Source organism: Juglans microcarpa x Juglans regia, chromosome 6D (assembly GCF_004785595.1).
Source record: "Juglans microcarpa x Juglans regia isolate MS1-56 chromosome 6D, Jm3101_v1.0, whole genome shotgun sequence".
In the NCBI taxonomy this organism is placed as follows: domain Eukaryota; kingdom Viridiplantae; phylum Streptophyta; class Magnoliopsida; order Fagales; family Juglandaceae; genus Juglans; species Juglans microcarpa x Juglans regia.
In genome coordinates, this window is record NC_054604.1 from 25,923,213 (window position 1) to 25,948,393 (window position 25,181).

At 34.2% G+C, this 25,181-nt stretch overlaps 2 protein-coding genes across 4 annotated transcripts; both read left to right on the forward strand.

The window, feature by feature from the left end:
* Positions 1 to 2,203: 2,203 nt before the first annotated feature.
* LOC121235809 (alpha/beta hydrolase domain-containing protein 17B-like) lies at positions 2,204 to 6,684 on the forward strand. Its single transcript, XM_041132233.1, has 5 exons — positions 2,204 to 2,728; positions 3,966 to 4,002; positions 4,807 to 5,043; positions 5,253 to 5,300; positions 6,085 to 6,684. The coding sequence occupies exons 1-5, from the start codon at positions 2,403 to 2,405 to the stop codon at positions 6,628 to 6,630; spliced, it is 1,194 nt and encodes a 397-aa protein (XP_040988167.1). The 5' UTR covers positions 2,204 to 2,402; the 3' UTR covers positions 6,631 to 6,684.
* A 9,729-nt stretch (positions 6,685 to 16,413) lies between these two features.
* LOC121235231 (cellulose synthase-like protein D3) lies at positions 16,414 to 22,097 on the forward strand. 3 transcript variants are annotated; one of them, XM_041131543.1, is made up of 5 exons: positions 16,414 to 16,755; positions 16,834 to 16,940; positions 17,282 to 18,110; positions 18,868 to 19,675; positions 20,073 to 22,097. In XM_041131543.1, the coding sequence occupies exons 3-5, from the start codon at positions 17,308 to 17,310 to the stop codon at positions 21,828 to 21,830; spliced, it is 3,369 nt and encodes a 1,122-aa protein (XP_040987477.1). In that variant the 5' UTR covers positions 16,414 to 16,755; positions 16,834 to 16,940; positions 17,282 to 17,307; the 3' UTR covers positions 21,831 to 22,097. The 3 variants fall into 3 exon arrangements, with proteins under 3 accessions (XP_040987477.1, XP_040987478.1, XP_040987480.1); XM_041131544.1 differs by lacking the exon at positions 16,834 to 16,940; XM_041131546.1 differs by lacking the exons at positions 16,414 to 16,755; positions 16,834 to 16,940 and having other exon boundaries at positions 16,947 to 18,110.
* Positions 22,098 to 25,181: the final 3,084 nt, after the last annotated feature.

Consider the following 25,181-nt stretch of genomic DNA (forward strand, 5'->3'; position numbering starts at 1 on the left):
TGTGTGTGTGCAACTTTTTCCAGCCGGGACCATTTTACGAGTGGAAATAATTTATTGGAGATTGGCGGTGCAAATAAAAGTCCACAGAATCAGTTTTAATTAATATTGTGTTAATGATTTAATATAAATAATTAAATTTATTTCTTTTCATCAATTTAAACTTTTAGATAAATAATAATTTTATATAGTATCAGATTAGAGGTATTGAGTTCAAAATTTGACTCTATATTCTATCTTATTTAATTAAATATTCTACGTGTTAGATTACTCATTGAGGGAGAGTCTAGCCTATACTTGATGGAGGTATTAAGAATAAAACATAAACTCAAACCCCCTAATTAAAAAAGGCTCTATATCATCTATAGTGATAAGTTAATAACATTCACCTATTTACTTATCTGTTGGCACTTAATATGGAGAAATGACATTTACAGTAATGAAATATATAATTTTCGTGCACTCCTTTTGAAAAAAATAGGATCATTATTAAAAAAATAAATTTATCATGTGTGTCTCATATTTATCTCTTTTTTTCAATACAAAATATCATAAGTTTACAGTCTAAAAGAATTTTTATTTTTTTTTAAAATCATAAATTACAAAAAACTTTCTCTCAAATAATATGAAATCTCATTCACGAAATTGCTTTGTATTAAATTCGAAACATCACACGTATATCGGTATATGCATATGTATATATATGCATATGTGTATATATTATGGTAAGAAAATAAAAGGAAAATAAAGGCACAGGAGTATTTTGGAAATTGAGAGTAAAAAGGAACAGGATTGATATGAATAAGGTGGATACAAAAAAGAAGGGCACGTGGTGAGGATGTAGTCAGTCTTAAATAGTTAAATATGTAGAGGACAGTTACAGCAAAAACCAAAGCCAGCTGCTGTGTTGTGAAGGCATGCAATTGCAAGTACGTACCATCTGTTAATATCTATCTGCATCACTATTTTTCTTATCTTTTTTCTTTTGCCTTTTTTGGGATCAATAATAGCTCATAAGCATGATTATGTCTGACCGACATCTTCGACAATCAACCATGGAATTGATGACTTCTTAGAAATCAAGGCAGAAATCAATTACTTTCATTAAAAAAAAACATTCTCATATTTTTTTTTATATCTAAAATAATGCTATACTCAGTTATAAAATATATAAATATTAGGCAGTCATTTAAAAAAAAAATAATAATTTATTATTAAAAAATTAATTTTTTTTATATACATATTATATTTACTTTTTTTAAAAAAATAATTATATAACATTTTTACATTCACGATTATAATTTCTCTTATATCTATCTACTCAAGGGTCCAGATTTTAAAAAACACGTTCCTCATTTTTTTTAAAACCAAAAAAAAAAAAAATCCAAAAAATTGAAACAAAAAGAAAAATAGGCGTGTCAGCAAGCAAGAAAAATCAAGAAAGGTTGTCTCGTGCCAACACCTCACTCTACAGTTTACAGTCACTCTACGGTCCACACTAAACCAAGAAAAATCTACTCTTACCGACATTTGATTGGATTGAGTCTCGATAAATATTTATTTTTTTAAATTTAGTGATTATGAATTTTATTTTTTTAATATTTAAAAGAATAAAAAATTAAAAATAAAAACTTTTTTATCCTTGGAAGATGAAAGACTGTTATTATTGTGTTTAGATATTGAATTGAATTAAGTTTAATTGAATTGAGGTGATAAAATATTGTTAGAATATTATTTTTTAATATTATTATTATTTTAAAATTTAAAAAAATTAAATTATTTATTATTAAAATTTTAAAAAAATTGTGATATGATTTGAAAAAGAATTAATCAAAAAAAAAAATATATGCATCGGCTTACAGTTACAGCACATTTTGCTGCGATAAAAAATAATAATAATAATAATAATAATTAATGTGAGGTGTGCTGCGGTAGGTAAGCTATGTACAGCAAGCCTCAAACCAAGCTGATCTTACAGAAATCCGGCGACACGAACACATAGCAGTTCCCTAGCTAGCTAGAAACTAGTTGCGATTACGCTTCCCACCATTACCACCCTTCGACTCTCTGCTTTTCTTTCTTCTCTCTCCCGTCCCACACACATCCAAACAATCCACCAAAACTAGTTCACTTCCCTATTATTCCACCACCAACTCTAAAAATCACTCGACCCTCTCCAGTCTTCCCTTTAAACCCTCCCAACAAAGCCCAACTCACTCTCCATTCCAACTCATTCCCGAAACCCCTTAATCAAAAGGCCGAAAGGTCATTCGGTCACGCATTCTCACTTCCATACCAAAGCCCAGAAACCCCACGCACTCTGTGTGTGTGTGTGTGTACGCATGCACTCAAGATTGCTCCTCCTTTAATGAGTTTGGCTTGTTCACCATCTTGGCGGGGGGTGAATGGGTTGCATGGTCTCTCAACTGGCGGCCAAGTTTGCGTTCTTTCCGCCATCGCCACCCACGTACCAAATCAAGGAGCGCGACGATGGCAAATTCACCGTGGTGTCATCGTCTTCACCGTCGATGCCGATTATTCAGTCTGATGACAATTCCTTGGACGTCTTGCTGATTGACACTAAGCGTGGCTATAAGATCGTTGCTTTTTATCTAAGGAACCCATTGGCTCGCCTCACTTTGCTTTACTCTCATGGCAATGCTGCCGACCTTGGCCAGCTCTATGACCTCTTTGTGCAGCTCAAAGTCAATCTCAGAGTTAATCTCGTGGGGTAAGTGTTTTTCTTTTTTAATATATTCATTTCTTTTGTAATAATGATGGTTTATCTTATTCATGTGGTAGATTTTAGATTAGGTTTTCTCTGTGTTGGATGGCTGTCTATCTAATCTCATGGTTTACACTTAACAAATCTCACATTTTTGTACCTCTGCTCTGATAAGGAAAAATCTGTATAAGAGCTTTGCACCTCTCTACCCTTGTATTGTTAGTTATTTAAATGTGATGGTTTGTGTGATTGACGTTGATTTTTCATATATTTCTCTCCTCAAGATACGTATTCTGGAGCTAGCCGGTTTTCTTGGGCTTAGATTTTTTTTTTTTTTGTGCATTGGGGTTAAATCCATTAGTAAAGATAGTAGTTTGTTCTATATTCTACTGTCTAATATGATTTTTTTTTCTTAAGGTATTGGTGGGTAATGTATTTTAGAATGAAAAGGTAAAAAGCAAAAAAGGTTGGTTTTATGAGTTTGCCACTCATCGTAGCCACACAGCACACCTCACGCATCATACTTATCTTTATTTTTTTAATTTTTTTAAAATTTCTTTTGGTTTTATTCTTCCTAAATTAATTAATTTATTCTACTCATTATTCATATAACACACATTTAGTAAGAGAAAAAAATAAAAAAAAATTTAAAAATTATATATAGTGTATGAGATAAGAATGATGAATAGAATTTTTGTTATAATCACTAGTACTTAGTCCTATGTCTTTTTTCTCCTTCGACTCTTTTTGGTTTCAACTTTCCCATCAAGTACAAAGTAATTAATTTGAATTATTCTACGTCTATGGAGACCTGACTTTATACCACTCTTTTGGGGAGTTCTGTGCTTCCGGGTCTCTGAGGTTTTGTGGCGTGAATGGCCAGCTCGAATGGCGTAGAACTTTCCAAGGTCTACTTTTTCTCTACAGAGATGATGAATGATCTTACCGTAATTAAGATCTTTAAAAATTCTTGTCATCTTATCTTTATAACTTTCTTGTGAATCTGTGACTTACGAAAATATTAGAAGTTCATAAATTTCTTTTCTTTCTATTTTTTTCTAGTATGAATTGATACTTTGATTTCTGTTTGGAAGGGCCTTTTGGTTTTTCAAAAAGAATCAATTGATGATCTTGTTTTCGACTGATTTGCTTTGCTTGTGGGAATGATCTTCGGCACAATGTGATTAATTAAACTGCCAATTGGCTTTATTTTAAGATATCCCATCTGGATTTTGTGATGCAGATATGACTATTCTGGCTATGGAGCCTCTGCTGGTAAGGTAGGCTATGATTTGGTCCTGAGTTGTACTATACTGCATATACTCCTCATTCGTACTCTGTTACGTGTTGGCATTGACTTCATTTGGTAATGGTTTGCTGATTTATGAGGTGCACTAGAGGGACTTAAACTTGGGATTTACCACAGGAATAGATATCTCTTCAGATAAGGAGACCTGATTCACATTATAGAAGCAATTTTGGGTTTTGGAACAATTAGTACAGTATACAAATAGTTATGCGAGTAGCTTGAGAGGAATGGGCAATACATTGGAATGTTGAAATTTGTCTTGTATAATTCACCAAGAAAAGAACATGCATAAGTGGAAGGAGGCATACATTCTCAATCAACATATATCATATATGGAGCTGGTTTATGAAAAGTTTGGAATTGATGATGTCTGAAAACACTTTGTAAGCTAATGAGTCATGTGATTAAAAGTTCTGGAGCATCTAGATTTTCTTTTTGTGTATGTATACTTCAGAACATTAAACAACAATGTGGATAGATTAGGATTATTCTGATCTTGATTTGGTTAGTCAATACTGGTATCATCTAGACCAAATACGTGTACCATTGTACACAATGTTGAATCATCTAATCAGGTTGGCATTTTAACTTTTAGTTGGTAGATATGGACATTAGAGATCATATCTTCCTTCAATATCGTCACTCTAAACATGCTTACTTGTATGCATACTATTTTTTATTTGGTTTTGCTTGTCAGATTTGATACTGTAGAAAATCTGTGAGCCTTGTGGATCTATGTTGAAGTACTCAATTGTGTTGTTGATATGAAATGCAGCCTAGTGAATCCAATACGTATGCTGATATTGAAGCAGTCTATGAGTGCCTTGAGACTGAGTATGGAGTTAGCCAGGAAGACTTGATCTTGTATGGGCAGTCAGTTGGAAGTGGGCCAACATTGCACTTGGCAGCTAAACTGCCAAGGCTCAGAGGCATAGTTCTACACAGTGCGATTCTTTCAGGTCTTCGTGTGCTCTGTCATGTCAAGTTCACATTTTGTTTTGACATTTATAAGGTAAGGAAGTCTCTTGTTTCTTATTACAGAGATGTGAATTAGATGATCAATATAAGCCTATGGAATGTCAGTATAACAGTGTGCTTCCAATCCATTCCATTGGTCGACTTAGAGTGTTATAAGGACCAGTATGCTAGATTGAGTATTGTGCACTGGCTTATTGCTATTTCTGCTGCATTTCAAGATAGTAACCGTCCTATTTTACACAGAACATCAACAAAATTAAGAAGGTGAAGTGTCCTGTGCTTGTGATACATGTAAGTGTTTCTTGACAACTTTAACAAGTATAGAGCTTTCATTTCCCAATAGTTTCTTCTCCCTTCTCATGATTGTTTGTCATTAGTGACTCAAGAAGACAACCATATGTATGCCCTAGAGACCCAATGCAAAGGGAAAAACCCCAAGATAATCCAAACAAATATGTTATAAGACAATGGGTTCAGCATCATCTAAAACTTATGCCCATGCCTCAAGTGTGGACAACATGGGAACTGTTTCCCTGGGTATCGCACCATAGGGACTCATCTTGATTATGCCCACATCTTGATTTCGTGTCTCGACAAACCAAGCGTCACAAGTTCTTCGTGATTTGTGCACTCTAAATCCTTTCCAGGAAAAAAACTTCAAACTAGCCATCCCCCATTGTCCTTTTTCTCACGTCAAAAAAAGATCGTATGTTGCTGTCTTGGTTTTGTATCAACTACTGTGTTCTCACCAAGTAATAAACCCTTTAATTTTCCCTCTTCTTCTTTGCTTTCTCTACGGACTGAAAAAGGAAAAAAAATAAAATAAAACTTGATTTCCTTAGTGGCTCAACCAAATGAATTGTTGGTATCATTCTCCAATCACCAAATATGGAAGAGGAGCAGTACTCTATAGTTTTGCTGTTGAAGATTCCTTTGAAGAACCTCTAGGGTTTTAAGTGCTGCTATGTGATGCATGTGCCATGCCAAAATTAACTAATAATTCTCCTATAGGAAACCATCTTTGTTAAATTTCTATGCATTACATGTGCTGAGATGGGATTGGATAAATTTACAGGGGACAGAAGATGATATTGTCAACGTGTTGCATGGCAATGGACTCTGGAAAATGGCAAGGGAATCATACGAGCCTCTGTGGATTAAAGGAGGTGGGCACTGCAACTTGGAGCTTTACCCAGATTACATCCGCCATCTTCGCAGATTTATCCAAGAGATGGAGAATATAACCACAGAAATCCGCCTCAAAAATATTCGGCAGAGTCAGTTTCTAGAAACAAGGTCCACAGTTACTGCTAACAGGTGCTGTAGAATCAAAATCCGGCAACCAAAATGGCCTAATGGTTCAAGACCAAGCTGCATAAAGTGTTCATGGCGGCCCAGATGCCTAGAATGTTGGAAGCCTAGCTGCAGGAGAGAATGTTGGAGACCTAGGTGTGGAGAATGTCCTAGCTGTCCTGAATGTTGGAGACTCAGGTGCAATAGATGTTGTTGGAGACCAAAATGGCCAAAATGTTTGAGACTAGGCTGCTGCATGAAACGTTTTCGGTGGCTATGTTGTGTGGGAACACACAGTGGGCTAAGACTGAACGAGGAGGATGGCTAATGGTGATTATGTGCTTGTATAGATTGCTGTAACTTTCTAACATTCCCATAATCTTGTGCAGTAGCCTACGGAATTAAAGGAGGAATTAGTTGGATACTGAACGAAATTTAGTATAAGTGTATATTTTTCTTGATACTGGTTTATGCTTAAACTTTGCTTTTACTTGTGTATATTATATATTAGTTCCTTTTTGGGCCAGTGACACCTATAAGCAGCTGTTATCGGAGATGAAAAGGGAGCTGCCACATAAGGGTTCCTTAGGAAAACATGAAACACGCAAAGCAGGGGATCACTTTCTCTCACCCCTTCCTGCTCGAATTCCATACGTCTCCTTCTTCGTCCTGAGTCTCTCTCTCTCTCATTCCCTCTCCCTAACCTGATCTTCAGAGTCTCTCAAAACAAATACTAAGGTTTTATCAGAATGATAGACTTCTTGTGTGCTATTTTTTCACTTATATTACGTTTTTCACTTTTTTTGTTCGTTTATTGTATTAAATGCCAATCTATATGATGAAAACTGCCAATGGGGCTGAAGGCAAAATTGTCATCGGCTCTGGAGAAGATGTTTAGCTACTTTACCATTGGTACTTTCTCTATAGCTTGAAAGCAAAAGGATGTGTGATATTAAAATATACATAAAAGTTGTTCTTTCTTTTTAAAAAGTTAGTAAATGCATTTTCATATCTCCTCCAACATGGCCTACAACCTCTTTCTTTCAATGATACGAAACCTCAGCAGGGCCCTTTGGACCCACTTTTAGAGAGAAAAATTCGAGATACACAATTCCATCGGTAGGAATTGTATATAAAGTCATCCTGGGAAACTCAGGATTTCTAATAACCCCATTTTGTCATATTAAGGACTATAGCAAAGGAACTATTGGTAATATCTATGATAAAATTAAAGACAAAACCCTTGAAAGCTTTGTAGTTTTTATTGCCTATACATGTGATTTCCATTTTTTTAGGTGTGATCTTTCTGTTTGCGTGAGAGAGAGAGAGAGAGAGAGAAGATTGATATTTGTCTATTATATTAGAAGAGTATTTGCTCAAGATTGCATGATGACATAATTATGCAGAAGTGTATTTATTCATATCTTGAATGACCGTGATCCAGAGTAGTGCAGTTCTCGTGGAGGGTGGGATGGCCTAAAAGAGAGTTGTTTCTTGCAGGTTTCGTGACACTTGCAAGTCTCGGAGGTCACTCCCGAGTCACGAGAGGGAAGGAATAAGAGATGGAGTGAAGGATCTCGACAGGTAGCGTGAGGGAGGGTATTCGCCCTTCGGTTCGAGAGCAGAGAGAAGAGAAAGAGTGAGAGAGCAGAGAGTAAAAATCAACATCAGAGAGTGAGAGTCAACTTTCTTTTTGCCTTACGGGAGAGAGAGAGAGAGTGAGAGAGAGAGAGAGAGAGGGGTTTTCACGAGAGGGAGGGAGGGTTTTTGTTTAAGGTCCGATTCCCTGTTTGTGCGCCTCTAGTTTTCCTTCATGTACCGCACACGTGGCCAGTTGCCATTGGTCTCTGATATATGAGGGTTGTAGGAGACACCTGCAAGAAGTTTTTCTCATTATATATTTCTGTTCATAAACTTTTTTGACATTAATTTTTGAATGTGATTGGTTTGGGTAGTGAGAATACTTGAGAAGTTGAGAATGTTTGTGAATAGGAGTGAAAAAGTAATGAAAAAATAATAATAAAATATTGAATAGTAATAAAAAATAGGTGAAAAGTAATGAATAGTAGAAAAGTAGGTGAAAAAATAATAATAAAGTAAAGAATAGTAGTGAGAGTACTTGAAATACTCTCACTTGCCAAACACATCTTAATAAATAATTCCGAAACTTTGATCTTTCAAGTTAAGTATTTACAACCTGATTTAACTGCTCATCGCAACTTTTAATGTGTTTAGATAAATTATAAGGGTGGCACTACAGCCACTGATTTTGGGTCTTGATTAGTGTAATTTATCTTTTTTTTTTTATGCATTTTTTTCCTTCATTTTTTTTAAATGATCTTAAACATTTTAAAAAAAATCACAATATTATTAAAAAAATAATTCCTTAATCACTAAATAAAAAAAAAAATGTAATATCACCATAAGAAATCGTCATATCGGGCCAAGAATAACTCATTCTCTCCTTTCATCTCGTTGTGCCCTTTTTAGGCGTTAACATGTAATATCACCATCCAAGATTTCTCATTTTCTTTTACAACTCAATCGTCCACCCAATAGCCAAGGGACTAGCCTCACATATCTAGCAACTGAAGGGCACAAATAATTTTCTATGTCAACGATTACTTCAACCAATAATATTATCGGAAGGTTGAATCATTGATATCTATGAAGGTCACGGCCATGTCCTTACCCTTGGAATCCATTATATTGGAAAGAATTTTTTGGTATATATAGAAATCTTACAAAACTAAATTTATAAAATGATATGATTTAATGCGATATGTGGTCTATATTGAACCTGTTGCGCAGCTATCTGCTCGAATTTATTTTGATGACTTTGTAGCATAATATAAACAACGGTAGAGTGACACATTTAGAAAAGAGAAATGTTGTTTCTTCATCTTGAATTTTCTCATTCTTAGTCTTACCAACCAACTTATCATATTTGAGGTAAATTTACATTTAAGTTGTTGACTTATAAAACCAAGGATGATAAGTAGTATCACTTTGATTAAATATTAGAGAAATGATTTATATAAGCCCAACAAGACCCGCACAATTCTTTTGTAAAAAAATCGGTCCTACATTAAAAATGTGTAGAAATTTTTTTTTTTTTTTTCAGTAAGACCTACATTTTTACAAAAGGTTTGCGCTGAACTTGTCTATTTGAAATTTGTATTTAATATTACTCTAAATATTATAAACATTGTTATTACTTGTGCGTTTTGATTAGCGGCATAAACTTTCCGTAGTTTGGGCTGAACATGGTCCATTTGAGTCTGGCCCTTTTTTTCCATAGGGCTGAGGTTCGGCTGTCTTAAGCCCATGTCAAACAAGAAGGCGAGTTTTCTATACGGGAAAACTATGATTTGATTCTCTTTGTAATATACTTCATATATACTTGGAACTTTGACAATTGAAGTCATTTAATGTCTGAAGAAGATGTAAAAATAATGAAATATGCATTGACAATATCTATACCTAATTTACAGATAGAGAGAAGTCTTTCTTTGACATTTTCCAAGGCAAAACTTTTACATAAATTAAGGCAAATTGCCTAGGAAAAAATATATACGATTCAAGCAATTTACTTGGTCTTAAAATACATAATATTCAACATAGGGACAGCTAGCTCAACTAACCATCATCTTCATCAGAGTCTAAATGCTAGTTAATGACTTCAGTGATTTTAAAGAAGGGTGCGGCTACTATGCCGCCCCATGTTGACCGCTGGGCGTATCGTTCAGTGTAAATTTTTTATTTATTATTTTTTTTCCTTTTCATATTTTTTTAATATAGTTAAATATTTTAAAAAAATAAAAAAATACCAATATATTTAAAATAACTTCCTTAATCATTAAGTAAAAAAAAAAAAAAATTTTGCCAAGCGGTCAAATAGAGCGGTATAAATGGATGGACAAAGTAGTGTTTCTCTTTAAAGAATTCATTACCACAGTCAATATTCTCCTATAATATTTTACACTAGCTAACCTTGCTTTAAGCTTATTTTAATACGAGTAATCCTAGAGATACTACATACAAATTGTGTGACATAAACTTTACAAACTAATATATCACAAATTAAAAAAAAAATGAATAAAAAAGCAGGGATGTGACACTATTCACATGGATTTAATAACTCGCTTCGTAATATTTTTATAATAAAATATAATTTTTCTATCACGATGTTACATGGCATGATTCATGGTTGTAGTTAGGTACTAATTACTACTAAATTTTCTAAAGATTTTGGAAGTTAGATCAAGCTATGCATTCAAGCACCATAGTTGGTATAGATTATCTTTATAATTTCTTATTTCTATTTAGCTATAAATGTAGCGATGTCTTGTCTTCTTATTTGCTCACATTGACTCGTGCATGCATGGTTTGGTGGTGTGGGAAATCTGGACCAGGAGGGCTGCATGCAATATAATTGATTTCATGGATGTGGGAACCAAAGAATTGAATCAATTGATGTTTGCTATGTCCTCCATCGTATTAATTAAATGAGAATGAGTAAAAAAAAAAAAAAAATGCAAAATGAGAAAATGCAGATAATTTCCATAAAGTACAACTAACAACATAAATATAATTAAATGTCAGGAAGTAAAGATATTACTTGCATTAAAAAAGATATTTAAGGCTCGTTTAATTAATGCTGTTTTTCTTTTATTTTCGTGAGATTTTATATGTTTTATTTCAAAAACACTATAAACTAATATTATTCTGTCTTATTAACATAAGAGAAATACTATAAGAAAGTTTTACAGCACATAACTTCACCTAATCAATATATGATTTATTATTTTTGTCATTCCATTTAAACACACACGTACATATTTAAATACTAAGATAGAAGAGTAAAAATGAAAAATCACATGTTGATTAAGTGGAAGCTGTGTTCGGTGTAAGACTTTCATATAAAATTTCTCTCAATATATATCACAAGACAGGTTCTAGCATTACAATCGATTATTAACATTTAAATTACTTTGTCCAAGTTTGCATGCTCAAGATTTGCATCTATCACTACTTCTAATTTCCATGTTCATGATTTGAATCCCTAAATATTAATAAATAATATCAACCCATCTTAATAATCAAGATTTCATTTTTCAATAAGAAATTTTATTTACAGTCCTCATTTAGAGATTGTATGTACAAATCTTTCATTAAATAGAAAAAAAAAAAGTACCTTTTGATAAGGATATTATTATAATTTTAAAAAAATTTAAAGACAAAATTAATAGACTTACAATGAAGTGTAGCATTGCTCTTTTTCAATTAGCTACTCTCTCAGTACAACTACAACTCCATCTTAGATTAGGAAATATTAAATTTAAAATTTAAACCTTTTATAGTTCTTTGTTACCATCTACGAGTCCTATTTACACGTAGGAGTCCATTTAATTTGTTAGATCACAATATCAAATCAAGAGAGGATAAACTCAAAGAATTCTTCTGCTTCCCAAATCAGCGTGTAATGTAAACACAATCCAGAATGATCAAACACCATGTAATTTGTTAGAAAAATTCTTCTTATCAATCATTATTCATTACTCTACACTCAACACATTATGAAAAACACTCACACTCTATGAAAAAAAAATTATAGGTATGGGATATGAAAGTGAATAGTAACTGATGTATATAATTCCTCAATTTGTTAAATCACCTTAATATCAAAGAGTAATGCAATTTATCATTCATTTGCAGTCATAGGATGCAATTTAAAATGATAGTTGCAGTCGTGAGTATGCAAGTGTCGTGCAGTCACTTTAAAAAATGAATAAATACGGGACCTACATAAAAAAATTAATTTTTTAATAATAGATCTTACTTTTTTTCAAAGCGACTGTATGGCGCTTGCGCACTCCATAATTATATGTAGTATTACTCCTTTAAAAAAAGTGGGTAAATTTTATATACACATGAAAAAATTATTTTTTTAATGATACTCTGTTTTTTTTTTCAAAATGAGTAAACGAGGTTTGCACATCTTAAAACTATATTTAGCATTTCTTTTTATTATCTTTTTAACCAATATTATATTATTTACATGATATAATTAGTAAATAAGGAAATATACTATATAACTTTGCAATAGTTATCATAAATATCATTTTGTAAACAAATTTTCCTCTCTTTTCTCCTTCTAATCTCTGGTCTCCAGCTTCTCCCTCGTGGTTGTGGAGACTCGAACCGATGACGAGCCACGAGAGGTGTACAGGTAAAGATCGCGCTGAGCCACGGGTTGGTGGAGAAAGCTATAGGTGGCCAATGCTTGTGTGAGGAGAGGAATTTTGAAACCCAAAGGCGGCCAATGGTGGGGAACAAGCGAGAGAGACGGCGATGGGAAGCTAGGCGAGAGGGAAGCTGGGCGATGCTCCTCTGGGCAAAGCTCATGCGAGAGGGATGGTAGTGGTAGATGGAGGGAGAAGCTGTGAGCGATGGTGGGTTCTGCTGCTCGTGGTGGGCGGTGGTTGAAAGCAAAGAGATGAAACCCTAGCTGTCATCCCACTATTTGCAAACAGGTTGTGTTTTTTTGTTTGGGATGAGCCTTGCATTTTCTTCGGCCCATGTGTTTAGAGCACTGTCAATCCGGGTTATTTTTAGTGTTTTTGATTTTTGTTCATTTTGACCCGAGTGTGGTGTTTGAGCTGCTAGATTGGACGTAATCTGGGACAAGAGTTGATTGAGAATGGCGGGCGATGTCATGGCCGGAAGTCGTACGGCCAGACTGTGTGGTACGTGTGAGAGCTGGGTGCTCGTGCTGTCTGGGCTCGTGAAGCCGATGCTTGCGGTGGGCGTGCCGTCTGGGTTCATGTCGGTGCTTGTGGTTCTGTTGATTTAGTTGTGTTTTGTCTTGTAATTTTTTTGTTGTTTAGTTATTAATAAAGATGAAATAGGCTATTGGACTTAGTGTCCGTAGTAGCAGTGTCCCATACTTCTCCTCTTTAGGAGGATGGAGGGGACTTTTTAGGTTTGTTATTATAGAGTACTTTCTCTTTTAAGAGAGAGTTATTGAGAAGTTAAGACAATGTCTGTTATTAGCGGGGATGCCCTAGAGCAGATACTTTGCTTGACTTATAATCTGAATTTTTTTGTATTGATAAGTTAAAATTACAACTTCAGTTTATTGAATGAAATAAAATTTGTTTCCATCAAAAAATAAATAAATAAATATCCTTTTGTATTGGTATTTAAAGTTTGATTGGAGAATTACGCAACGTCTCATTTTCCTTCATTCACGCCGGATGAATTCCTCCACGCCAACCAACAAAAGCATCTTTTTTTGTGTGGGGTGGTTTCTTCACAAACAACGAACGCAGTCATCATCGTGAGAAGAAGAGAGAAACAAATGTGAAAAGAAGCATGATGGGACCCACGCGGTCTGCTGGGACCCACGCGTGTATTCCCTCGGATTCACACTGTCCAACCTCGGCAACTTTTGAGAGAGCAGATATTCCCTTCGCGACATCCCTCCGCTGTTTTTGCCTCTTCAATTCTCTACTTCTTTTATTAATATTTAATAATCCAATGGCTCCCCTTTTCTTATTTTTTTTTTCCTGGGCGAATCCAATGGGTCTTCTCTACCGAGTATTCGTTGTTGTTGTTGTTGTTTTTTTTTTTAATATTTAATTTAATTATTTATTTAATAACAAGGAATAAGATCTCAATTAACATGGTGTCAATTTTATGATATTTTTCCATATTTACGTTCCGTGTGGATCTCAATTGCAAGAGATAAATATTCTCTCTTTTTTGGCAATAATATTTACGATATCAGAAAAATAACTTGAAACCCCAACCCCATTTAATAAAGTGAAACGATTTGTATACGCTTATTTTTTTTTAAAAAAAATAAGGTAAATTTGCAACATGTGAAAAAAAAAATTATATAAATTATATTTATAATTATAGAATGTGTAAGAGTCATGAACTACTTTTGAAAAAAATGAGTTAATATAAAATTTATATGAAAAAATTAATCTTTTAATAATAATTTCTATTAATTTTTTAAGAAGAGTATGTTTTATGGCGGCAATTGATTCGGCTAAAAGCTGCTAGCTAGCACATGGCCCGACCGTCCAAGCACCACACCACACAGTGCTTTGCACATTACATTAAGGTTGACATCCCCAGAAAAATGATGGAAAAACGGCTGATTTTGGTCCATCACATATCGCTTTAAACATGGAGCGACAGACATGAATTGCAATTACAAACTTCCAAATACTTTTTGTGGGTTGGAGTTTTTGGTGGGCATTCGGCAGCCTGGTTGCCTTGCATCACGTATCATGATCATGATTTGAATATCAAACTCATCTTGTTTAAACATAAGTGTTCGGACGTGTTTGTACGGACTTTGAAACACACAAGGCAAAAAAAATACTTCATTATCCATATGCTCAAATCCATATAAAAGTCCCGGATCTCTATCACGAGATCATTTATAATGCGACACAATTCATCTGTGCATTAGGACGTTCGTTGAATATTTCAATTTTCAACCAAACGCTTAGGAGATATGTTTAGATGCAATTTGAATGAAATATTTTATTGAATTTTAAGAAATGAGAGAAAAAATTGAATAAAAATATTTTTAAAAATAAATATTGTATTGGAATTTGTAAAAGTGAATAGATAAAAATTTAAAAGTTATTTTAATATAATTTTTTAATATAATTTTTATTTTGTAAAAATTTATTTATTTTTGTATTTTAATAATTATTAAATTTAAAATTTAAAATCAACGTAAAATTCAATGCTACAATGATTGCAAGCCAAAATTTCAAAATAAAGCAAACACACTTCACGTCATTTCAACTTATCACTATGGCCGGACTTCACAACTTTTTTCCATATTGCACGTTTGGCTAGCCAATGAACTAACTAATCTTTCACCACTCACATGATCAAAATCATCACTATAATCTAATATTGGTGATAATCACCACTTCAAATCTCAAGTCAAGAGTGTTCCTTTTTTTTTTTTTTTTTTTTCACCAATCATAAATAATGTCTAACCATTATCAAATACGATTTTTTTTTTAAAAAAAATGATTTGTACAGTTTTAAAAGTGCAAATCTCACATATTCAAATAGATAAAATCTATAACCTACATGAGAAATTTTATTTTTAATAATAAATCTTATTTTTTTCTCAAATAAAATGCACGAGACTTGCACGTGAATAACTACATCAAACCTTACTATTTTTTTCTTTTTTATCATTCAAACAATTAGATTTATAAAAGAGGATTGGACGGCTGGGGATATCTCATATCGTTCTATGTTTAGAAAGGGTTGATGAGACGCTGTAATGCCAAAAAAAAAAAAAGAATTATAATATTCACAAAAGCCCATATAAATAAAAAGGTGTTATGTGGGCTATAGATGGAACGTTGTGAAAGCAGTGATTTACAAGACAGTGAATGCAAAGTTGTCGTATTTGTTTTGGAGGGATGACTAATTTGCGTGTGATACATATTGGTGACAAGTTGCAACTGACAACAAAAAACTCAATAGGCCAATAGCAGCAGCCAAACGACAATGTCCTAACCGCGTATACAGCCGATCTTGGATAACATTCAAGTTGATAGATGAACACATTATTTATTGTAGAGTTAATTAAATCAATTATTATATTCTATTCTTTAGAGATAGAATACATCATTCACGTTATTTAAATAATAAAATTTAATTTATTAAATTTTAATTTTAAATTTATCTTTTAAATTAAATTATATCATATAAATATTTTACTTCCCGTCATATCTACACCAACTTATACATAGAATTTTCTTAATTATAATTAGGAAATAAGTCAAAAAATAATACTTTTTTAATGTATATATATATTTATTAAAAAAATATGTTATTCGTGACAGATAAGTTTTTCATACGTATTACGTATATTACGTTAACGGTATTATTTCGAAAAACGAAACTCGTACCCCAATATGCGCGTGCGTGGTTTTTCAGTGTTCCCGTTGTCGTCTCAAATTCACTGCTGTGAGCATCCAGTTTCCTTTGGTAACCTTATTCTCCACGAGACCGTATACGACTTGACAAATCTGGCAATTTTGCCATTACTCAGTCAAGCTCTTTTTTAAAAAAACAAAGAAAAAAAAATTCCCTACTATTTTTCCTTTCGTATATATATAGGAAAAGAAAAAAAATAATAGAGGAAGTAATCTTTGGAGCGCCGGCGTTGGTGCGTTCTTTCTTGTCCGAACTGGGTCCTCTGTTGGAATAGTCAATTAGCAAACTGGATTTCAATGAGTATATCTTTGTATTTGTGTATATGTACTTGGGGAAGGGAAGGTTTTGAAAGTGGTGGAGTGAAGCATTGAGGTTGGACTTAGTAAATATTGTTATATTTATGGAGTGGGTGCGGCTTTGAAGGTTTCAGAGCAACATTGATATGGGGATTTCGTCCAAATAGGTACGCTTTACGCTTTTTTAAATAATCTCTTTCTCTGTATCATTTACTTGTTTGTTTTACTTTTTTTTTTTCATTGAGGAACTCAGAGGGAGTGCGATTTTCCGAGATAGAAACAGAGGCAGAGAGATATTGCCTTGGTTTCAGAGGAAGAGTGTGTGGCTTTTACAGAGATAGAGAGACTTGAGGTTGGCTTTCAGAGACAAACAGAGTTTTTTCTATAGTGGTTGCCAATATTTGATTTATTTTGATCAATAGAAAACTCTTGTTTTTTTCTTTTACTCTTGGAAAATGATTTGATTCCTCAGGATTATCGGAATTGTTTATTCATTTTTTTTTCTCACATCCTAAATTTAAATAATCCATCATTGTCTTTTGAGCAAATGTAAGTTCTAGAGACAGAGAGGGAGATTGGGTTAATAATTTGAAATTTTTTAACCTTTCCCAAGGCTTCTATAAAATAAATCTTGGACTTGGCTCCATGGAGTAGACAGGAAAGTAATGCTAATTTTCCTCTGTGTACTTGCAGGATTTTGTTGCTAAATTTCAAAAACCATGGCCTCTAAATCACATTTCTCAAGAGCACCCACAATTCACCATATGAGTGATCCCGGCTATGATTTGGACGGCGAGGCTGGTGGCAGCGTAGAGTTTGCTACCTACACGGTCCACATCCCTCTCACACCAGACAACCAGCCGGGGTCTATCTCCGTGGAACCATCCACTTCTCGTAGTTTCAAAGACCGGCATGTTTCAATGGAACGCTCTGCTTCTCTGAGACTTGAAGACCAGTTTGCTTCGAGTTCTATGTTTACAGGAGGCTACAATTGCCTCACGCGTGCCCAGTTGAAGGAAAAAGTGATCGAGACTGATTCGAGCCACCCCCAGATGACGGGTGCTAGAGGATCAGCCTGTGAGGTGCCTGGATGTAATGGCAGGGTGATGACTGATGAGCGGGGTTTGGATATACTCCATTGTCCGTGTGAATACAAGATCTGTAGGGATTGTTTAAGGGATACTCTAACAACTGGAGATGGGATATGCCCTGGATGTGAGAAGTCTTATAATGCACAAGATGGGTCTGTCCTTCCATTTGTGTCGGATGGGTCGTCAAAGATGGAGAGGAGGTTGTCACTGATGAAGTCTCAAAATTCAGGGCCCTCCCTTATGAGCCAGACTAATGATGCCAATTTTGGAAATTGGCTGTTTGAAACAGAAAGGGATTATGGGTTTGGAAATGCTATGGGACCGAAGGATGCTAAGAATGAGGGTCCAGGTCCGACTGATTTTAAAGACAAGCCTCGGGGCAAACTTACTCGAGAGAAGAACATATCTACTGCCATTCTCGCTCCATATAGGTACGGCTTCTTTCCCCTGTAATTTGCTTATTATGTCCACCTTTTGCTATTCTGCTAAGTTGATTTCTTTCCATCTTTTGTCACTTGTTTCTTATGGTGAATGTGGAAATAGCTTTTCTAAATACGATTTTCAAAATTTTTTAGGATCATTATATTCATGCTTCGTAAATTCCAACATGACATATCTTTTTTCTGGATCTATTTTTTTTTAATCACAGGGATGCCCACAACAGTTTATCTAAGGGGAGTTGATAAAAAAGTGAAAATAACAATTTGAATATGGCTAAATGATAAAAAAGTGAAAATAACAATTTGAATATGGCTAAACTTTCTAGTTGAACTACCATTGAACATAAGGTTCCTTACTTCCTTATATGCTTGGTTTTCATTCCTCTTCATCGGGGACTTTCTACCTTATGTTTTTTGTGTACGATGTGGATTATGCAGCGTTTAAGAGGAGGTAATTATTTATATACCTCTGAACCTATGTTCTTAATAATCAACTACCTTGTATGTGATGGCATTGGCTCTTTTTTCACCGTTGGCAATCCATATTGCATTTGGTACCTTAGACCTTGGAATGCATATCTGGAATTTGATGGTTTTTTAAATTCGTGTATTCATTGTGATAAGTCATGCTCGAGCAGTAGCGCTCTCTCTTCATATAACGTTCATTTAAATGTTTAAGAGAACTTTTAAGAACAGTTTATTGACTATAGTAAATGCTTATATTTTACCTTGTTGGACGCTCTTTCAGGCTCCTAATCCTTGTTCGAATGGTGGTTCTTGGATTATTTCTTCAATGGAGAGTCATACACCCTAATGAGAATGCAATGTGGTTGTGGGGTATGTCAGTGATTTGTGAAATCTGGTTTGCCTTCTCTTGGCTACTCGACCAGCTTCCTAAGCTCCACCCTATCAATCGCACCACTGACCTTGATGTTTTGAAAGAAAAGTTTGAAACACCTAATCCACACAACCCTACCGGAAAGTCTGATCTTCCAGGCATAGATATTTTTGTCTCGACTGCCGACCCAGAGAAGGAACCACCGCTTGTCACTGCAAACACCATTCTATCTATTTTGGCAGCTGACTACCCAGTCGAGAAGCTTTCATGTTATGTTTCTGATGACGGAGGGGCCCTTCTAACCTTTGAGGCCATGGCAGAAGCGTCTACTTTTGCCAACTTGTGGGTGCCTTTTTGCCGGAAGCATAATATTGAGCCAAGGAATCCAGAATCTTATTTCAATCAGAAGAGTGATCCTTACAAGAACAAGGTCCGCCCAGATTTTGTCAGAGATCGAAGACGGGTAAAGCGTGAGTATGATGAGTTTAAAGTTCGAGTCAATGGCCTTCCTAATTCAATCCGGCGTCGTTCTGAGGCTTACAATAGTTATGAAGAGATGAGGGCTTTGAAGGTTGAGAGAGAGAAGGGTATTGATGAACTATTCGAGATCCCAAAGATTCCAAAAGCCACTTGGATGGCTGATGGAACTCACTGGCCTGGCACTTGGATAACTCCTGCACCTGAGCATTCAAGGGGTGATCATGCCAGTATCATACAGGTAAGGATTTGATGAACATCTTCTCATCTGTTAGGGAGTCACTAAATCAGATCAATATTGATCAATCTGTTTGGTTATATAGGTGATGCATGAGCTTTTCTGAAAGCTAATAGAGATGCATTGGTCTAGTCCGTTATATCTTTAACATATACTCTTATTGCACTGCAAGAAGAATCCCTTTCCACTCCTTGCCTTCAACACTTTTTTTTTTTTTTTTGTTCACTCATCTAATAACGAGTTTAACATATTTGATGAAGTTATTGATGCCTTGTTATATTGCACCAGTTTAGATTTTTTAGTTTCTACATGTTTTTTTTTTCTTTGGAACAATTTTTGGTATTGTGAGACTGTCAGTGTTCTTGAATGTACCAACTGGATTGATATCTATCATATGCAGGTTATGTTGAAACCTCCAAGCGATGAACCACTTCAAGGTGCTGAAGTAGATTCAAATTGCATTAGTCTAGGTGAAGTTGACATTCGTCTTCCTATGCTGGTTTACCTTTCTCGTGAAAAGCGACCTGGCTATGATCACAACAAGAAGGCTGGGGCTATGAATGCCCTTGTTCGGGCATCAGCCATAATGTCAAATGGCCCTTTCATTCTTAACCTTGACTGTGATCACTATATTTACAACTCCCAGGCACTGAGGGAAGGCATATGCTTCATGATGGACCATGGTGGGGAGCGCATTTGTTATGTCCAATTCCCTCAAAGGTTTGAGGGAATTGACCCTTCTGATCGTTACGCCAATAACAACACTGTTTTCTTTGATGTCAACATGCGAGCCCTTGATGGGATTCAGGGTCCAGTGTATGTTGGAACAGGATGTCTCTTCCGAAGAATTGCCCTTTATGCTTTTGACCCACCTCTGTTAAAAGAAAAGACTGGTTGTTATGGTGCTTTCTTTGCACGTCGCAAGAAAGATGCAACTGTTGCTTCTATCCCTGAACCTAGTGAGAGCCAGTCAATTCAAATAGACTCTGATTATGAAGAAATGAGTGTTGCCCTTATACCTAAGAGGTTTGGGAACTCAACTTTATTTGTTGAGTCTATTAAAATGGCAGAATTCCAAGGCCGGCTCATTCCTGAATATGCTACTATGAACAATGGACGACCACGTGGTGCTCTGACTCTCCCTCGGGCACTTCTTGATACACCCATGGTTGCAGAGGCAATCAGTGTCATTTCATGCTGGTATGAAGATAAGACTGAATGGGGCCAGCAGGTAGGGTGGATTTATGGGTCTGTGACAGAGGATGTAGTCACGGGGTATAGGATGCACAATCGGGGATGGAGATCTATTTATTGTGTCACCAAGAGGGATGCATTCCGTGGGACTGCCCCAATCAATCTCACTGATCGGCTTCATCAAGTTCTCCGGTGGGCCACTGGCTCTGTTGAGATATTCTTCTCCCGAAATAATGCTCTTCTGGCCGGCTATAGAATGAAGTTTTTGCAGAGGATTGCTTACCTCAATGTTGGAATCTACCCATTTACTTCCATTTTTCTCATTGTCTACTGCTTCCTTCCTGCACTCTCTCTCTTTTCTGGTCAGTTCATTGTTGAGACCCTCAACGTGACCTTTCTTGTATACCTCTTGGGCATCACCTTGACTCTTGTTATTCTTGCTGTGCTTGAGATAAAGTGGTCTGGGATCCATTTGGAAGAGTGGTGGAGGAATGAGCAGTTCTGGTTAATTGGAGGAACAAGTGCCCATCTTGCTGCTGTGCTTCAAGGGCTTTTAAAAGTGTTGGCAGGGATTGAGATTTCATTCACTTTGACATCAAAATCTGTCGGTGATGATGCAGATGATGAGTTTGCTGATCTATATATCTTTAAATGGACATCTCTAATGGTACCACCAATTACCATCATGCTTACTAACTTGATTGGAATAGCTGTTGCAGTTTGTCGAACGATATACAGTGTTATTCCTGAGTGGAGCAGTTTACTTGGAGGTGTGTTCTTTAGCTTTTGGGTCTTGGCACATCTCTACCCCTTTGCAAAAGGATTTTCAGGAAGACGGGGGAAGACACCTGTTGTTGTATTTATATGGTCAGGTCTTCTTGCAATCACCATATCTCTACTTTGGGTGGCTATTGACCCCCCTTCAAGTAATGCTCAAATTGGAGGCTCATTTCAGTTCCCATGACACTTACTTTCAAGTGAAAAGACCTTTCCTCCAGCCATCATTTATGCCCTGTGGCCAAGAGTTTCAAGTTCAACGAGCACTTGTGAGGGAAACTGCTCAAGTCTTGGTGAGAAATTAAGTTTTGTTGCAATTTCATATTCATGATCTCCTGTGTCATGATGCAAAGGGGAAGGAAGGACTACACTAATTTGTTCATTCTTTTGAGATTTTAGACATGTGAACATATAAACTAAAGTGAATAACACATACCCTCTGTCATTTAACTCATCAATTGCTCCCTTTTGATTTTATTAAGCCCATTAGTTCATTAGCTCATCCAAATCTTCGAAAGGAAACTTCGCTTGACATGCGCTCGGCCGAGAATTCATTAGTTCATCAGTTCCACTCCAATGGTTCATTCTCTACGCACCAACATTGCCTGATCATGTAGCTAATTATATTAGCCTAATATAAGAACTCTTTACCTTGGACCTTGGAAAACCCTCAGACTAGAGTAAATAAGAAGATTTCATGACTCTGCGTCATGGTCATGTTGCATTTTTTAACCACAATTCATCTTTCGAACCAGTCAGTTAGCCATTTTGGGATATATATACATGAAAGAGAGTTAACCATCATTTTATTTTATTTTTCATTTTATTCTATTGACCTATCCCAATGATTCACATGGTAAAAGGCATTTCATTGTATTGTCTTTATTACTACAATGAACCCACTTAATTTTTTGACACTAAAATTAAAAAAAAAAAAAAAAGGTTTGAACAGAAATGTTTCCTTCTATTAAAATTAAAAAAAATCAAATACAAAAAGAGTAGTAAATAAGTAGTAAGAGGGTAGTAACTCTATCATTTTCCTTTATAATTACTAGTTCAATAGAGGGGAATGTAAAATGTTTTGCCGTTTGTTTTTATAGATGAGATGAGTTGAGATTAAAGTTAAAAATTGAATAAAATATTGTTAAAATATATTTTTTTAATATTATTATTGTTTTGAAATTTAAAAAAGTTTAATTATTTATTTTATTTTATGTGAAAATTTAAAAAATTATAATAATTAGATGAGATGAGTTGTAAAAATAAATGAATGAATTTTTCTACCATTTCATTATATTTTTTCAATGAAGGAAAAAGACTATTCATCCTTTTATAACTATTAACTCATCTTTATTTCCATATCTTTAATTATTTTCGCGCATTGGACCAGTCGGCGACTATTTTTTATTTTTTTTAAATATATTGCCTATAGAATTATAGGTATATTAATAAACCAATTATTTGACCAGTTAGAGCTCTCAATGGCTCTTAAGAAATATATTTTTCCTAAAAATATAAAGAAAAATGGCAAAAGATTCTTTTCATTGGATCATCTATTCTATTTCTATTTTATATTTAACTACAGTAAATCCTCTACATGTAAAAGTTACTGTTCACTTCACCAAATAATTTTTTATTATTTCTCTCTCATTGTATCCTTTTTCATTTTTATCTTATTTTCATTTTAACCCTTTTATCATTTTTGCACAGCCTCCACTCTCTTATCTCTTATCTACTCTCTAGCACTCCGTTTATAGTCTCTTCGACTTTTATGCATGCAGAAGTTTTGATATAGTTAATTGAGCAATGCTACGTACAGTCCTCACTTAGAGATTGTATGTGCATGTTTAGTCAATTTTATCTTTAAATTTTTCTAAAATTACAATAATATCCTGATTAAAATGATACTTTTTTCTATTTAATGAAGGGTTTACATATGCAGTTATTTGAGAATTGTAAATAGAATTTCTTTTATTAATAATAAAGGCATGTATTTTTTTTTATCATTTTACTCTTTTTTCTAAGTAATTTAAAATATTACATTATACATAAAAAAATATTACAAATATCAAAATATATGTTGTATAGAGAAATATTTGAAATATATGACGTGTAGAGAATATAATAATTGAAATAAATAAAAGATTAAAAAATATATATTTAAATGATATAAAAAAATAGATAAATTGATATATGACGTATTATAAAATTTAATATATAAAATAAGAAAAATAAATTTTAGAGATACATTTTAAAAAATAAAATAAAGAAGCGATTGAGACTCCTCTTATATAAGCATGCAACTGCATTTAAAAAAAAAAAAAAAAGGATTGCAAAAGTAAACTGGGTCTCCATCCATCCTCGAGTAGTAAAGCACTTCTAGATGATTTTCTCTCGAGTAGTTTTCTTGATTTCTGTAATTTTCTTAGTTCTTTTCATTCTAATATTCCTTTTTTTTTCCCCCTTTATGTATTATTGGTGGGGGCAGGATTGCAATTCTCTTTTATTTCCTGCTTTTCCTTGCTTGTAAGTTTCTATAACTCCACTTTAACAGCAACCCAACCCAATCCCCCCCACCCCCACCCAAACCCAAAAAAAGTCTGAAACTCAGGCCAGAAGTGGTTGATGACCGGTGAACCACTTGCCAACAGAATTAAGCAACTCTGTCTACATTAACTACAAGCTGAAGAAAGAGAAACGAAAACAATTTATGATCGTGTAACTCGACAACTTGATTTAAAAATACACTATACAAGAAAATTATTTATTTATTATCAATTATTTCTTATTAAAATAATTATTTTTTGTTAAAATAATCTATTCTTATTTATAATAATAATTTTCATCACAAATAATTCGTCATAAATATTTATTTTTGTTGAAAGAGACATGGTTGGTCAAGTTTTTAGAGTTTCCACAGGCGTATAGTCTTCTTCACGTGTGCAAACAAAGTCAATGAAAATGTGTGATATATAGTCTGGAACAGATAATTAATAATAATGCACGTCAATGGTTTCAAGTTTAATCCATTCACCAGCCCCTCTTATATTTTATATTAGTGAACAGTAGAGAATCCCAGTCTAATTCCTACGTACCTCATTGTCAATCAGGGCCGGAATAGTTTGAAAAAAGTCCTAAAAATTTTCAAGATTTTTTTTTTTCTTGTTAATGAATATTACACAAGGCAAACTTTATAAATATAAACTTTTAAAACAATATTTTTATACTTTTTGGCATAATTGGGTACGTAAGCATATATATATATATATATATATATAATATTTTAGTTATACGCTGATTTAATTAATTTAATCAGGTCCACAGTAAAAGCTGATGATAATTTGCCGTGGTGGTTGACCGTTGAACGCAAACACCTACCATGCATTGGGTGCTGTTAGCTACCGAGAGCTTTACCAAATTTTTGTATTGAGGAGTCCAATTTTTTTTTAAAACATTTTTTAAATTTCTTTAAATGTTAAAAAAAAAATTCAAAAACTTATTTAAAAATACTTCTTTCAATTAAGTATAATATAAAAAA